Source organism: Plecotus auritus (assembly GCF_963455305.1).
Source record: "Plecotus auritus genome assembly, chromosome: 1".
Taxonomy (NCBI): domain Eukaryota; kingdom Metazoa; phylum Chordata; class Mammalia; order Chiroptera; family Vespertilionidae; genus Plecotus; species Plecotus auritus.
The window spans coordinates 70,072,926-70,088,823 of record NC_137770.1 but is presented as its reverse complement, the minus strand read 5'-3'; the positions used below and the strand labels follow the sequence as shown (position 1 = coordinate 70,088,823).

General features: G+C 38.2%; 1 protein-coding gene across 4 annotated transcripts in view; it reads right to left on the bottom strand.

The window, feature by feature from the left end:
* Window positions 1–15,898, bottom strand: part of TP53BP1 (tumor protein p53 binding protein 1) — a 91,178-nt gene that overhangs the window by 18,104 nt on the left and 57,176 nt on the right. For all 4 annotated transcript variants that reach the window (XM_080674516.1, XM_080674518.1, XM_080674517.1 and 1 more), the window contains 4 exons: window positions 14,821–14,878; window positions 11,563–11,655; window positions 5,628–6,111; window positions 1,839–1,991 (listed from right to left, as the gene is read on the bottom strand). In XM_080674516.1, the coding sequence (XP_080530642.1) occupies window positions 1,839–1,991; window positions 5,628–6,111; window positions 11,563–11,655; window positions 14,821–14,878 (788 nt within the window). The remainder of the gene's footprint in view (window positions 1–1,838; window positions 1,992–5,627; window positions 6,112–11,562; window positions 11,656–14,820; window positions 14,879–15,898) is intronic.

Below are 15,898 nucleotides of genomic sequence, written 5' to 3'. Positions count from 1 at the left end.
AGCCTTCAGTGTACAACTCAAATACCTTCTGGCCATCATCCAGAAAGATTTTATCAAAATTTCCCTTCTTCCTTTCAGAATACATCACTTTCACTCTTAAAAGCCAGCATAATAGCCTGGCTGGTGTGACTCAGTGCTTGAGCATCAACCTATGAACTAGGAGGTCATGATTTGATCCCCAGTCAGGGCACATGCCCAGGTTGCAGGCTTGATCCCCAATGTGGGTGTGCAGGAGGCAGCCAATCAATGATTCTCTCTCATCATTGATGTTTCTCTCTCTCTCTCTCTCTCTCTCTCTCTCTCTCTTTCCCCCTCTCTGAAATCAATAAAAATATATATTTTTAAAAGGCAGCATAGTGTAGTACTTAGGAAGGTGGGCTCTGGAACTAGGCTGTCTGGATTGAATTCTAGTTCCTTTATTAGCTATGTAGCCTTAAGCAGTTTATTTTAACTTGCTGTCCCTCAGCTTCTTCATCTGCAAAATGGGAATAACAATATCTATGTCATAGCTAACTGAGGATTAAATAAATTAAATCATTTAAATTCCTTAGAATAGTTAGTGCTCTATAAATGTCATTATCATTCTTTTATTTAATTATGGCAATGTTTCCCATGGGGTACGATAAATATTACATTAAGAAATATTTATGACACGGAACTTTATTTTCCCCTCAGAGTATCTAGGAGGCCTGCTGTTTCCAGAAATATACTCTACAAAGCACCATATAACCAATTAAGTAATACGTGTAACACTTGATATAGCACCTGGCACAGAGTTCATTGTAACTGCAACGGTTACAAAACCTTTACATGAAAGCAAATTATTTTTCTATAAAGCTCCTAAGTTCATAATTTTTACAAAATAATAATAACATTGAAAAATAGTATGCAAACATAAAATTGAAGATGAATCAACATTTTAAAAGAAATATTTCTGGGATTATTATTATTTGGTATACAATAAATAAAGAATATAAGACAATTTCTCAAAGTAATGTCAAATGCTTTCTGACACGAGAGCCACAATGGCCCATTAATAAGCAATAGCAATAATATATTCCATTTAATAAAACTATATACCATAGTTTAATTCTCCGAGTACAGCTTCCTCTATGACTAGCTGGCAGAATTAAACAAAAGTGCCTGAGTGAAGGAAGAAAACAGCTGTGCCTCTTATCAATTAAATAAAATGGTTCCCAAATATTAATATAATATCAAGAAAGGTGCCAGTCTAGAAAATCTGTCTAATCTCAGTATTAGATGTAAACAAAGTCAGCATATAACACTGTCCAATATAATAGTCAATAAATGCTAATATTATGCTGACACTGGGAATGAGTCCATATGAACCCTGACAAATAAAGGTATATGGCTTACCAACAGGTCCATAACCACATTTGATGAAGACCAAGAAAGGACACATGAGTAAATATGAAAACACGTGAGAAAACAATGATAAACTGTGAGAAAACATATGCAGCCTAGCAGGAAATTCTAAATTTCATTAGAGTTTCCAAAGATTAAAAATAATACATAAAATCTTTATATTTATATAGGACAGAGATTTATCCATCTATTCTTTATAAAAATGGAAAGCATGATGTGACTGGTTAAATAACCAGCCAAAGGTCAACAGCAAACGCATGGTTAGAAAAGACAGAATTCAGGACTCTTAGTTTCTACGCTGGTTCTTACATATTTCTATTAAAAAGATGGAGGAAAACAAAGTGTTTTAGTAGCTAGTTGCTCAGGAAAGGGGCTTGGGGAGGTGGCATGAAGTGACAGAGTAATTTTTCTATTGAAAGAAATTTGCCACATAGACCCACAGTATATAGTACCTCAGTAACTTTTCTTTCTACTTCTGTTCCATCCACATAATACACATCTGTGATGACACGAGTGACAAGCGTGCGAACCTCATGGATTGTTCTCATGTGCCGATGCAAGACATGGCCACGTGGAGGCTGAGGCATATCGAACTCTTCCTCTCCCTGTGGAGGCAAATGGAGAACACAAACATGGGTCTCACTGCAAACTGGCAGAGTTGCAAGTCAACTTCTTCATGATGAACACTGTGCAGAGGTTCCATGAACCTAGTGTGATAAAGTTTTCCAGCTGCTTTGTTTTGCATTCACCTACAGATAAAAACAGGGTTGGACCACCTATACGCTAGAAGAATCTGTATCAGTGTCACCAAAAATGACCTATTTTTGTCTAAATCAAAATCATAACATCTAGCACTTATACTTAAGATATTTAAGTAAAACTTTGATCACCTAAAAGTACATTGATTTTAAATTTTGATCTTTCTGATTTTGATGTTGACTTTTACAAGTTTATACTTGAAACAGCTCTATAGATAAAAGGCATTCTTTAGGACTTTATGTAAACCAGAATGACATCTGTTGATCTCAGTGAAGTCTGTTTTACCAGCATTAGTAAATAAAACCATAGTTGAATTATACCTGGAACAAGACACACTGATTTATCCTAGAATTAAAAATATAATATTGAATCTATTCCAAATAATAGATTATAACTAAAGAGCTGAACTAGTGTCCAGAAACAGAAAATATTAGCAAATTAGGATTTTGCATCTAGATCATTTTGGACCTCACGGACCACCGGTTGGCAACTGCTGATCTAGTTGTACCATAAATAATAATCAGCTAAATAGTTTAATTAAGACCTACATTTTTAAGACAACTGTTACATACATGTTTTCTCATAACACCTATATCACATTTATCCACATTCACACCCTCCCCTGTATCCACTGGGTCTGTAATTCTGAAGAGGAAATGCACACTTTTTCTCTCCCCTTACTTCCCCTGTAGTAGACTAATTGTACTTTCAGTAGTCAGTGTCAAAGTACCCAAGTCTTTCCAAAGAATTATATGTACCACTGCAATAATGGTGATTCAGGGTGTTTCATGACAATGTGGTAATAATTTACCTACAACTTTCGATAATTTGCCTGAATAATTCCTACTCCAACTCCATCTTAGAGGTAAAATATGTACTAAAATGGAGCTATGTAAATTATGTGAATAAATAAAAATGAAATCAAAAGCATGGAATGTTACTCAACCAATTCCTTAAATACTTCTATACATACAACTCTGGTTAGTGAATGGTCGGAGCATTGCTCTGTCACACCTCAATCGCCAGCGGCCCCTGCGTTAGAACCATGACAGCCTGGACCTCTTTCTGGGCACATACAGTCAGGCCCTGGACACAGGGTCTGAAAGATTTCGGTGCTTTACATATCCCTGAAATATGGCCAAGAAGCCTCCCTGTAATTCTTCCATTACCAACACCAAGACAAATGACCACTACACGAGAGACACTTACATGTCTGATAGAATAAGAAAGGAGAGAAGGGAAAGGGGCAGATAAAAAGAAAGCTATGCTTATTCTTTCTTTAAATAGTCTTCTGAAAAGTGATCTCTGTAAAGATAAAATAACTTGCCCTAGCCAGTTTGGCTCAGTGGATAGAGCGTCGGCCTGAGGACTGAGGGGTCCTAGGTTCGATTCCAGTAAAGGGCACATGCCTGGGTTGCAGGCTCGATCCCCACTGTGGGGCGTCCAGGAGGCAGCTGATCAATGATTCTCTCTCATCATTGATGTTTCTTTTTTAAAGTATATTTTATTGATTTTTTTTACAGAGAGGAAGGGAGAGGGATAGAGAGTTTGAAACATCAATGAGAGAGAAACATTAGTCCGCAGGCCAACTGATCTATCCACTGAGCCAACTGATCTATCCACTGAGCCAAACTGGCCAGGGCATTATTGATGTTTCTATCTCTCTCTCCCTCTCCCTTCCTCTCTGAAATCAATAAAAATATATTTTTTAAAAAAGATAAAATAACTTGAGAATTTTGTCATTTCTAAGACAAAATAAAAATAAAATCATACTTTCCCTTCATAGAAAACCTGGCTCCAGACCCACTTGAAAATTTAAAGAATGTCAAAGGTAGCTGCCTATATTATTCTCTAAGCACTGGCCTGAGTCCTACCCAGACTGCAGGGAGTTACAAAGCTCTGACACTTGGAAAACCTCTTTCCTGTTCACATTGTTGTGCTAACATCACCATGAACTTGTTCATCTTTCCCAAATGAAACTCTACCCATTCACCTCTATCTTTTTTTTAGCATCTTTTTTTTCTTAGCATAAGCAACTAGCTCTTAACTGTTACATCACTCTGCATAACACAGGAGTATACTACTAAAGTATCAGCAGTGGTTGTGGTAGTGACAGCAGCAGCCAACAATGATAGAGCACTTACTATGTGCCAGGCCCAGAGCTTTGGGCTTTGCATGCCTTATCTCATTTAATCCTCACAACATTCAGATGAAGTGGTCTGATTCCAAAGCTTGGGCCTTAACCATACTGGCTCACTGGCTCCTATCATCATGATGAGCTAGAAAAAGGGATTACTTGCCTATTTTAGAGAAGTAGAATATGAGAAAGAAAAGGAAAATATAAAACAGTGGCTCCCACATAATTGCTATCTTTAAGTTTAACTTTTTATAAAAGCAGAGAAACCAAAATTATGCAACAGAATGCAAACACTTTAAGGGTTAAAATAAACAGACAGAAAATGGGATCTGATATGCTAATAACCCCTATATCCAAAAGACTATTGCTATTTGAATCTATATGAATTGGTAAGGTCTTAGATCTCACAGACTGGTTACTATGAAAGTCTAATATAAACAGTTTTTGAAGAGGCAAAGATAGACAGAACAAGACTACACAGGCCATGATTAAAATATAGAAAAGCAACATAGCATAATGAAAAGAATACCGATTCTGAAGTAGACATGCTGAGGTCAAATTCCAGTTCTGCCACCTACTGATGGCAAAATCTTGGGCAAGTTACTTAACCTCTCTTCAGCCTGGTTTCTTTACCTGTGAAATGGGAATAATGATACCAACCTCACGGGTTGTCTTGAGCACAATGCTGACATACTGCAGGTGTTCAATAACTAGGAACTACTTCCCTACTCTATTCCCAAGAACCTGTTCTTCCTCCAGCCTCACTTTCATCAGCCCCAGTGCTTTTCCTCCCATTAAGTCTAGTCTGAGCCTCTCTGCAGTCCCTAGCCACCTAGAGGCTTGTGCCCATCCATCTCTCTCTATTCCTGATACTATTCTTTGTTTCTAATACTGTAATACACTATCTTTCATGCTTCTTCTACTCCTTCCTCCTTTACATTTTACTTTCTCAGTTCCTGAGAACCATGGTGAAACAGACTTGGAGGAAACGCAATTAGCTCTGATAGTTATAAAGAAGGCTACAAAGTGACGCAGAGGGAAGGAAAAGATTGAACAACTTAAAAGAATATAGGACCCAGACTATATTCCTGGCTTTCTTTTCTAGTAAAGACCTACTTGACAAACTCTAACACTATTCCATTTTCCCTAAAAGACCATTTATTAGCTACAGCTACCCATAATTTTCACTACCCTATCTCTATCCTGAATAAATTGTTTTTGTCTTTTAATTACTGGTCTGTACAAAATTATGAAGGGTTATCATTAGGTAAAAGTACCACAACTTAATTCTATGGGAATCCAGAAAGTGGAAAACAGGCCCCTGGGTACCCGGCAATTCTCTCACCTGGCTATGGAGTGACTCTGTGTCATCCCCAGAAGCACTGGTTGGTTTCTCACCAGTCCCCTTCTCAGTCTGAACTGTGGCATCCTGTTTTCCAGAGTTCTCATCCACTGTACTGGTCCCCTGTTCACACACATTTTTTACAGTCTGGGTTGCTGCTGAAACAGTTTCTGGGATCCATAGGGAAGGCTCTATGGTCTGAATTCCTATGTTATTTTGGCTGGGCCTTTCAATCAAGGTCTTACTAGGTTTTTCCTGATTGGTATTCCACCCTTCTTTCTGTCCGTCTAGCACACCTATCTCCATCGCTTCCTCTTGCAGACTGGATGGCCCCTTTGTGGCCATCTGCTGGGAGGCAGGAGGTGCAGGGTCTTTGACAGGGCTACTGGGCTTCATAGTTTGTTGATGCTGCCCAGTCCTTTGGTCACCTTCCAATTCTTCCTTCTCTTCTTCATCTTCAGTACTTGGAAAATGGAGTAAGTTCCCCCTGAGAATCAACCACATAAAGACCATGTCAAGTAAGCACACATGCATGTACATACGCATGTGCTTGCACATGTGTGCATACTGGCAAGGGGGAACCATAATTTGACAATTTGAGAAACGTGGGGGAGAAAATAAAATGACCAAGAATATCTCCTTATGAGGTTTCTCATCATAATTTCACTCCTGTAAAAAAACAATGGCACACAGGTCTATTCCACCGTGATGATTAAATAGTCATAATACTTCTTCTCATCACTAGCTATGAACTCTGACATAGGAAAATAAATTAAATAAGAAGATATAACGCCACTATTGAAGTCACAGACAATGAAGGCAGCTTAGAGATCTACTTCACAAAAGCTCAATTAAACAACAAACAATAACAGAAATAACAAAGAAAGGGAAAAAACACAAATATAAAAACAACAATAAAGAAAACAAAAAGGGGGGGAAAAGGGGGAGGAGATAAATTAGGTCAAGAGCCCTCTTGACTTTATAAATAATTCTAACATTTCTTAAATGACTACTGGCATTTTAGATACACCTAAGCCCAACCAACAATTTCAGCAAAAGAAGAGATCCTAGCTTTTCAAGCTATACTAGTATATCTACAACTAGCCATTTCAGGATGACTTGGTGCCTCAAGATACAGCCAACTTCTTTTCACTAGTCTTACCATTTGGCTGTCAGTGACTTATTCATTTCACAGCATTTGATGAATGTCTCCTGCAAACCAGGTAGCATGAAGCTCTAAGGTGCCCAGAGGCTTTAAATGTCCTTAACAATACACCAGATTAAAAAGACACAGATTAACTCCAAGTGAGCAGGTTACACAGAAACTTGACATTCATGTCTTATTCAAGTTTATACTTTAAACACCCACCACATGGGGCTTAATATAAAGTATCTAATAAATGTATTTTAAACAAAAGAATTCATGTTCTCTCAATTGGTTAACTGCAAAAAGCTACTCTGATTAAATAAGCTAATTGTATAATTAGCAAATTCATGTAGAAAATGCCCATACCTTAAAAAAAAAAGTCCATAACCTTTATCTTTTTAGTAAGTTACAAGTTCAAATGAATAAGTATACTACAAACAACAACAAACTAATGAATCCGTGCACCGGGCCTCTAGTATTTTATAATGCATAAACTGAGATACACCCAAAAGACAACATACAGGATGATAAAGGATCTACAAACTATGTCGTATATTGCTGTAAGCGTTTGACCAGAGAAAGGTGGAGCGGTCTCCAACTTGGGAGGAGCTCTTATCGTAGGGTCTGCTCTGCTCTGAACCTTGAAGAGAAAAAGAGAGGTTTCTGAGGTTTCTATCATGTTTAGCTCAGTTTATCAAGACTGGAAGTTAGTCCTAGCTGGTTTGGTTCAGTGGATGAGTGTCGGCCTGCGGACTGAAGGGTCCCAGGTTCGATTCCAGTAAAGGGCACATGCCCGGGTTGCAGGCTCGATCCCCAGTACGGGGTGTGCAGGAGGCAGCCGATCAATGATTCTCCCTCATCATTGATATTTCTCTCTCTCTCTTCCTCTCCCTTCTACTCTGAAATCAACAAAGATATATTTAAAAAACACACACACAAAAAAAAAAAACACAAAAAACTGGAAGTCAAAGAGGGATTTAGAATAGAGTTCTAACCAAGGGCCTGGTACACATTTGATTGTTATACTTTATGTCCTGGGTGTCAGGAAGCTCAACTGAATGAAATATATGATTCAATGAAGAGGTAAGAATAAGACCACCAGGAGACAGATTAGTAACACCTACCTCTAATTATGTTTATAAATGATCTTATTTAAAAATTATTTAGCACAGTACTAGGTACAAAACAGATGTTCAATCAATATTAGTTGCATAAGACAAAGCAATTAAGGAGATGCAATTCATCTTCTTTATAAACTGTATACTCATGTTTGAATTCTTAAGATAACTAACATATTAATGGCTAAGCAATAATGAAAGTGAGTCAAAAACTAGATGGGACATGACTGGATTAACCATTTTAAGAATTCAGTTACCACTGTTCCCCAACCATAAACATAAACAAGCCTACTACACATTTTACTTCATAAGCTGCTTATATAGGGTAAAACTTCTGAACAGATATTCATTTCTAAAGCAGCACCTTATTTTATTTGAGACATTTTATTCTTTTTTATATATATTTTATTGATTTTTTTTTTTTTTTTTACAGAGAGGAAGAGAGAGGGATAGAGAGTTAGAAACATCAATGAGAGAGAAACATCAATCAGCTGCCTCCTGCACACCTCCTTCTGGGGATGTGTGCACAACCAAGGTACATGCCCTTGACCAAAATGGAACCTGGGACCTTTCAGTCCGCAGGCCGACGCTCTAGCCACTGAGCCAAACCGGTTAGGGCGAGACATTTTATTCTTAATTGATAAATATTAAGATTGCTTTTTTCCCCCAAAGAGTTAATCAGAAGAATTCTTCTTTTTTTAAAGACTAAACATGTCTCATTGCAATATTAGCAATATATAGCAAATTCCTATCAAATATCAGAATTTTGGTATTTATTTATATTTCTCATATTAGCATCAAATGAAATGAGGCTAAAATCATAGTCATTTCCCACCCAGGATCATATCATCTTACCTAATAATAGACAAACATGTAAATTGACCGTACCTCCGCTACACCCACAGCCAATCAGAGTAAGTATGCAAATTAGAAGGCCAAAGATGGCGGCCGCCCAGTTGCTCGGGCCAGGACGCCTGCTATGAGAGGGAGGGCGGGGGTGGGGGGGGGGGCGAAGGGATCTACAGGAGCGGAGTGCCGCAGCCAAGACAAGACTGCAGACTCCGGAGTCTGCAGCGAAGACGAAGACGGCAGACGAAGGCCTGGGTCCCGGGTGCCAGAGGAAAACCGGTGCTGGAAGCCAAGGGAAGGAAGGCCTATTGCATGAATCTCTTCATGCAATGGGCCTCTAGTGTGTGTATATATATATATATATATATATATATATATGTATATATATATATATATGGCTTTGGTTGGCAAGATTTGCTGATTAAGGCCAACATAGAACAGCAGAAAAAAACCAAAAGCTTAATTACAACATATACTGCAAAAAGTGTTGCCCACTCCTAACAAGTTCATAAATTCTGTAGACATAAGCAACTGAGAAATATCTACCATGAATGTATTAATGTCCCAAGAAACTAAAAAGAAGAAATCTTTAGCACCAGAACAAAATTTTAGAAGACAAGAGAAATCCAATATACTGTAAGAAGGACCACACCTCTCTCTCTTCATTAGTTCCAGCTACACAATTCTAGTCTGGTCACTATATGCCAGATTTAGAAACTGATGCTAAGAAATTCTAGCAGAAAAAGCCTGGACAGAATTAATCCTAAGTGAAACAGAAAAGAAAAAATCTCCATATTTAACAAACTTCTAACCATTCTGTTCTCAGTGCAGATCTGTTTGTAGAGCAACTGAAGCCAAATCCAGCTGGATTTGCAGGCCCTTGTTCTATCAAGGCTACACACAATCACCAGCAGCTGGGCCTACTGTAAGACAGTCTAATAAAATTGACAGGCAATACAATGCCATTGATAAATTTAGTAACTGCTGGCCATTACCACACTGATTTTTGAACCACACAAAGTGACATTTCACCCAACAAGCTTCTTTTTTTTTTTTTAATATATTTTATTGATTTTTTACAGAGAGGAAGAGAGAGGGATAGAGAGTTAGAAACATCGATGAGAGAGAGACATCGATCAGCTGCCTCCTGCACGCCCCCTACTGGGGATGTGCTCGCAACCCAGGTACATGCCCTTGACAGGAATCGAACCTGGGACCCTTCAGTCCGCAGGCCGACGCTCTATCCACTGAGCCAAACCGGTTATGGCAGCCCAACAAGCTTCTTGATATAATAGAGGATATAATCTGGGCTAGCTGATTCCCAACAATACCAACAAGTTCACATTTAATCATCAGAATGCCCAACAAAAGCAATGACATGTTTCTTTTAAATATTTCTATCAATAAAGAATACAGAAATTAGGCTGCAAATAACACTATTAGATACCTAGTGACAAACATTATTATATTCTCTAATTATAAAATCACTAAATTCCAGAAATGACAGATATCATATATCATAATGAAAATAAAAACTTATTTTCATTGTCATTACTTCTTTCCCTATACAAAATGTAGGACTCATATATTCCAAATAAATACTCTTCAATTATATCAATAGCGAAGAAATATTTTATAAATGAAAAAAAAAATTTCTGCTTCAAAGCTGTTCTAAGAAATTATGGAGTAAAGAAATAATAGAAAAATCTTAATTCCATCAGGTCCAACAAACTTTAAATCTGGGATGTTAAGCCCTATGAACCAGGTCACAGTTCAATTCCCAGTCAGGGCACATGGCCAGGGTTTCGGGCTTGATCCCCAGTAGGGGGCATGCAGGAGGCACCCAATCAATGATTCTCTCTCAGTATTGATGTTTCTATCTCTCCCTCTCCCTTCCTCTCTAAAATCAATTAAAAATATATTTTTTAGCCCTAACCAGTTTGTCTCAGTGGATAGAGCGTCGGATTACGGACTGAAGGGTCCCAGATTCGATTCTAGTCAAGGGCATGTACCTTGGTTTCGGGTACATCCCCTGTAGGGGGTGTGCAGGAGACAGCTGATCGATGTTTCTCTCTCATCGATGTTTCTAACTCTCTATCCCTCTCCCTTCCTCTCTGTAAAAAATCAATAAAATATATATTTAAAAATATATATATATATATATATATGTGTGTGTGTATATATATATTTTATTCTGGGATGTTAAGCATTACCTCAGTTTTGCTATGGGAAACTAAACAGAAATTAAAAATCTGTTAAAAATAAACATTTCCAAACCTAAGAAAAAGAGAATAAATCTTGGAAATATAAAATGATAATAGTTTCATAAATATATGAAGACTTAATCACTTCAAGTTGTTAGAACTGGCAGATAAAGACAAAAATCTGTATCTACAAATTACTTAATAAAACTTCTTATGACTATAGCCCAGCCAGCGTGGCTTAGTGGTTGAGTATCAACCTATGAACCAGGAGGTCACAGTTCGATTCCCAGTCAGGGCACATGCCTGGGTTGCAGACTCAATCCACGGTGGGAAGCATGCAAGAGGCAGCTGATCAATGATTCTCTCTCATCATTGATGTTTCTATCTCTCACTCCCTCTTCCTTCCTCTCTGAAATCAATTAAAAATACATATTTTTTAAAAACAAAAATTTATCATGACTATAAATCTTAATAAATCCATCTAGAATATGCTGCAGTCCCTCAGATAAAAAAGTAAACTCAAGTTCCAAAATAGTAGCACTATATTCTAAATTTTGGTACCACCATTTTATGAATCAATATAAATACAGCCCAGAAGATGCTGTGAAAATAATGCTCACCTGGTGGGTGTGGAGCAGGGATCCTGACTTTGAGCCTCATCCTCTTGCTGGGTTTCACAGACACAGCTAAGCAAAGACATGGTCTTCTGGGGACTAAGATAATAAATTAAAGCAATATACTGTGTTAGTTTTGAAAGGAAATGTACCTCTGAAGATTATCCTTTAGGTACAGAGGAAATAAAATCTTTTTTCTGCATCCAAAACTCCAAACTGCCTTACACCAAAATTCAGATTCTCATAGAGTATTTGTTTCATATTAGCATAATTAAAAACTCTCCAGGAAGATTTACAGGAAATAAGGTGGACAGAGGACTATATTAAATACTATAAAGACACCATCAGAGGGGGTGGAAGGGGGTGAGGGCAGAGTGGAGGGGTCAATGGAGGCGGGGGGGAAGAAAGGGAGGACATCTGTAATACTTTCAACAATACACAATCAGCAAAGTCCAGAATGTAAAAAAACTCTATAAGACATAAAGCCCCGTTTCTTCAACAAATAATTGCTAGCCAGCCAGGGCTGAGTTGGTAATTTTTTATACTGGGTGATGAATATACAGTGTTTATTATACTGTTTCTCTACTTTTGTATATGTTTGAAACCTTCAACAGTGAAATATCTGAGAAAGAAGATGATAGCAAGTTATCTGAACAGAGCCCAGTTACAGATGACACTTAGTTTAAAAAAGAGTGGTACTGCCCGGCCGATGTGACTCAGTGGTTGAGTGTCAACCTATGAACCAAGAGGTAATGGGTTTGACTTCTGTCAGGGCACATGTCCAAGGTTTTGGGCTCGATCCCCAGTGTGGGGCCGTGCAGGAGGCAGCCGATCAATGATTCTGTCATCATTTATGTTTCTATCTCTCTCCCTCTCCCTCTCTGAAATCAATAAAAATATATTAAAAAGAGAGTAGTACTGTTTTACCCAAATACAGAGGAAGCAATGAGCATTTAAAATATTCTAACTGAGCTTACCATTTTTTTATTATTAATTGAATTTATTGAAGTGACATTGGTTCACAATACCATACGGGTTTCAAGTGTACAATTCAATAAAACATTATCTGCATGCTGCGATGTGCACCCCTCATCCGAAGTAAAGCCTCTTCCTGTCTCCATCCCCACCCTTTGCCAGCCTCCACCTAGCCCCTACCCCTGTCTCCCTCAGGCTATCACTGCACTGTTGTCTGTGTCTATGTGAGATATATATATGTGTGTGTGTATGTTTTTTGGCTAATCCCTTCACCTTCTTTCATCCAGTCCCCGCAACTTCCTCCCCTCTGACAGCTGTCAGTTGGTTCCATGTATCCATACCTCTGTTTCTATTTTGTTTGTCAATTTATTTTCTTCATTAGACTACTCATATGAGATCATATGGTTTTTGTCTTTCTCTGACTGGCTTATTTCACTTAGCATAATAATCTCCAGATCCATCCATTCTGTCACAAATGGTAAGATTTCCGGCAGCTGAGGTGGTTAGAGCAGTGGTCGCCAACCTTTCGGACCTCACGGACCACCAGTGGTTTGCAGACCAACAGTTGGCTACCGCTGGGTTAGAACGTTGTCCTGATACACCAAGGTTGCAGGTTCAATCCCAGGTCAGGGCACATACAAGAATCAACCAGTGAATGCATAAATAAGTGGATCAACAAATCAATGTTTTTTCTCTCTCGAAAATTAATAAATTTTTTCAAAACTTTTCCAGAGCTTACTTTAAATGATTTATTATACACCCAATGGTAAGGTGAAGAGTCAAACACTTTTAAAATTTGGATTCTCGCCCTAACCGGTTTGGCTCAGTGGCTAGAGCTTTGGCCTGCGGACTGAAAGGTCCCAGGTTCCATTCTGGTCAAGGGCATGTACCTTAGTTGTGCACACATCCCCAAAAGGAGGTGTGCAGGAGGCAGCTGATCGATGTTTCTCTCTCATCAATGTTTCTAACTCTCTATCCCTTTCACTCTCCCTTCCTCTCTGTAAAAAAAAAAAATCAATAAAATATATTTTTAAAAAATTTAGATTCTCATATACAAAATTTGCTTCACAACAATACCAATGAATTTCACCTCATCCTATGATCCACCAACCCAATCATGTGCCTCAAGTATTTTCCCAACCTTACATTCCTCCCAAAGGGTTTGGGAAGCTTTAGCAGCATATTCTATTCCCTTTCAATGGGCACATGTACAGACTAATAAGTTATATCTAGTATGCAATTCTGTTAAAACCAAAGAGATCAAGTATAAACTATTTTTTTTCAACTTGTAAGACTACATATCATTAGTCTTCAACCTTGTAAGGACCCTAGGTACATATTTTTCAGATTAAATATGTAAGAGCCCTGAGTACAACTAATCTAACATATAGCTAAGTACAGACCAAAGGATTTAGACAGGGGCCAGAAACTTGAAACTGAGGGTCAAATTTAGTCCACAGATAGGCCTTCTTTGACCCACCAAACATGAAATTTTATTTTAAAAATCCGGATTTCTCTTTAAAAATTAGAGATGTGGCAACAAGTTTGCCTTCTTGCATGGTAACAATAGGCTGAAGTTGAATCCAGCCTATCCTCCTCCCCAGCTTTTAAATAGGGCTGATGTTCAGTTGGCCGTCATCCTCAGCACTTCAAGGTCTTGCACTTAGCCAGCTTTACTTATCTATAGTACCTGCTTAGCCTAATTTAAAAATTCTCACCTCTATTTCACAAAATGCTGCTATTTTCATGCCAGAAACCAATAAAACAATTTTACTCTCACAGCCACCAGATGGCAAAGCTTACCACCAGAGCCTCTGGATGGAGTCATACTCATGCTCAAAGCATTACAGCATTCATGACAAAGCAAAAATAACAGTTCAACACAGCAATTTGGCAAACAGAAGAGAAAATGGCCTGAGGCTGCGGCTGAGTAGAGGGTCTCAGAGGAACAAGGTCTAAGGCTATCTTTTGTTAAACCCTCCATTTCCTCACAAAGCAACAACAATCTCAGTCTCAATAACAGAAAAAGGTAAAAAAAAAAAAAAAAAAACAAGGACACTGTCCCACATGAACAAAAGGGAGAAAGGACAACACCTTCAAATATCTTAGTTCTAAGTACAGCAAAAGCTTTATTAGACTTTAGAAAGCCTGTATTAGATTCAACACATTGTTAAATCTTTATGCTGGAGTTATATTTTAAGTTCTATTCCTCTCTTGATAAATCATCTTCCCTGCAGTACAGTGGCTTTGTATATTGAATTCCTCTAAATAGCAACCAGCTCTAGTTACCTGGCAACAGCCTCAGCAACAACAGAAGATCCATTTTTTCTTTCACCAATTGCAGGCTCTTAATAAAAACAGAAGCAAGGAAAGGAAAGAGAAAGAGAATTCAGTTAATATCACACAAAAAAACCTGTTCTACTAGTACGTATTTGCAACAAATAACAAAAAAAAATGGGTAAGAATAATAAGGAAACATAAAAAGACTTATAATTTAATTAGAGGACCGGTGCACAAAATTCGTGTGCAGGTACGGTCCCTAGGCCTGCCCTGCAGTCAGGGCCATCTTTCCTGGCTGCCCGCAGATGGCCCCGCCTCCCACCCCCAGTTCCCTGTTTGGCGAAGGGCAGGGCGGGGGCCTTGGCCTGGCGCCGCCCGCGTTCCCCACCATCCACCCCCGGGTCCCCATTCGCCATCAGGTGATTGGAGCCTGCCAGCCGGGAAAGGAACTAAGAAGTGGTCAGTGTGCCTCATAGTGACTGGTCCCACAGTCGTTCTGGTCAGTCTGCCTTTACGGTCAATTTGCATATTACCCTTTGATTATATAGGATAGTACAAGTTTCACTTCTATCAATCAATTTTTTTCAAACTTCCTACAGATGACTTATCAGTCTGTTCAGAAATAGAATGAAGCAGTAACATTTAAAAATGAATCTCAACTATCTTGTCTCATACAAAAATTTTAAAATATTTACTTAAAAATCAAATTAAAAAATCATAAAAATTAAAAATCAAATAAATTTAAAATAAACAAGAAAAGTTTAATAAGATAAATTATGTAGGAAAATGTCTTCAGATGCAAATTTTAAATAGTGTGCAGTTTTATGAGAACCCACACATAGAAGGTACTCAAGTTCTTCCTAAAGATCTTTGGAGACAGATAATTGAAAAACCACTTTTTTTTTTTTTTTGAAAACCCACATTTTCCAAAAAGAGTGGCTCGGTTGGTTGAAACGTCATCCCACGCACCAAGGGCTGTGGCTCAATCCCAGTCAGATACATGCCTGGGTTGCAGTTCAGTCCCCTATTGGGGCTCACGTAGGAGGCAGCCGATCAATATTTCTCTCTTAAACAGATACTTATCTTT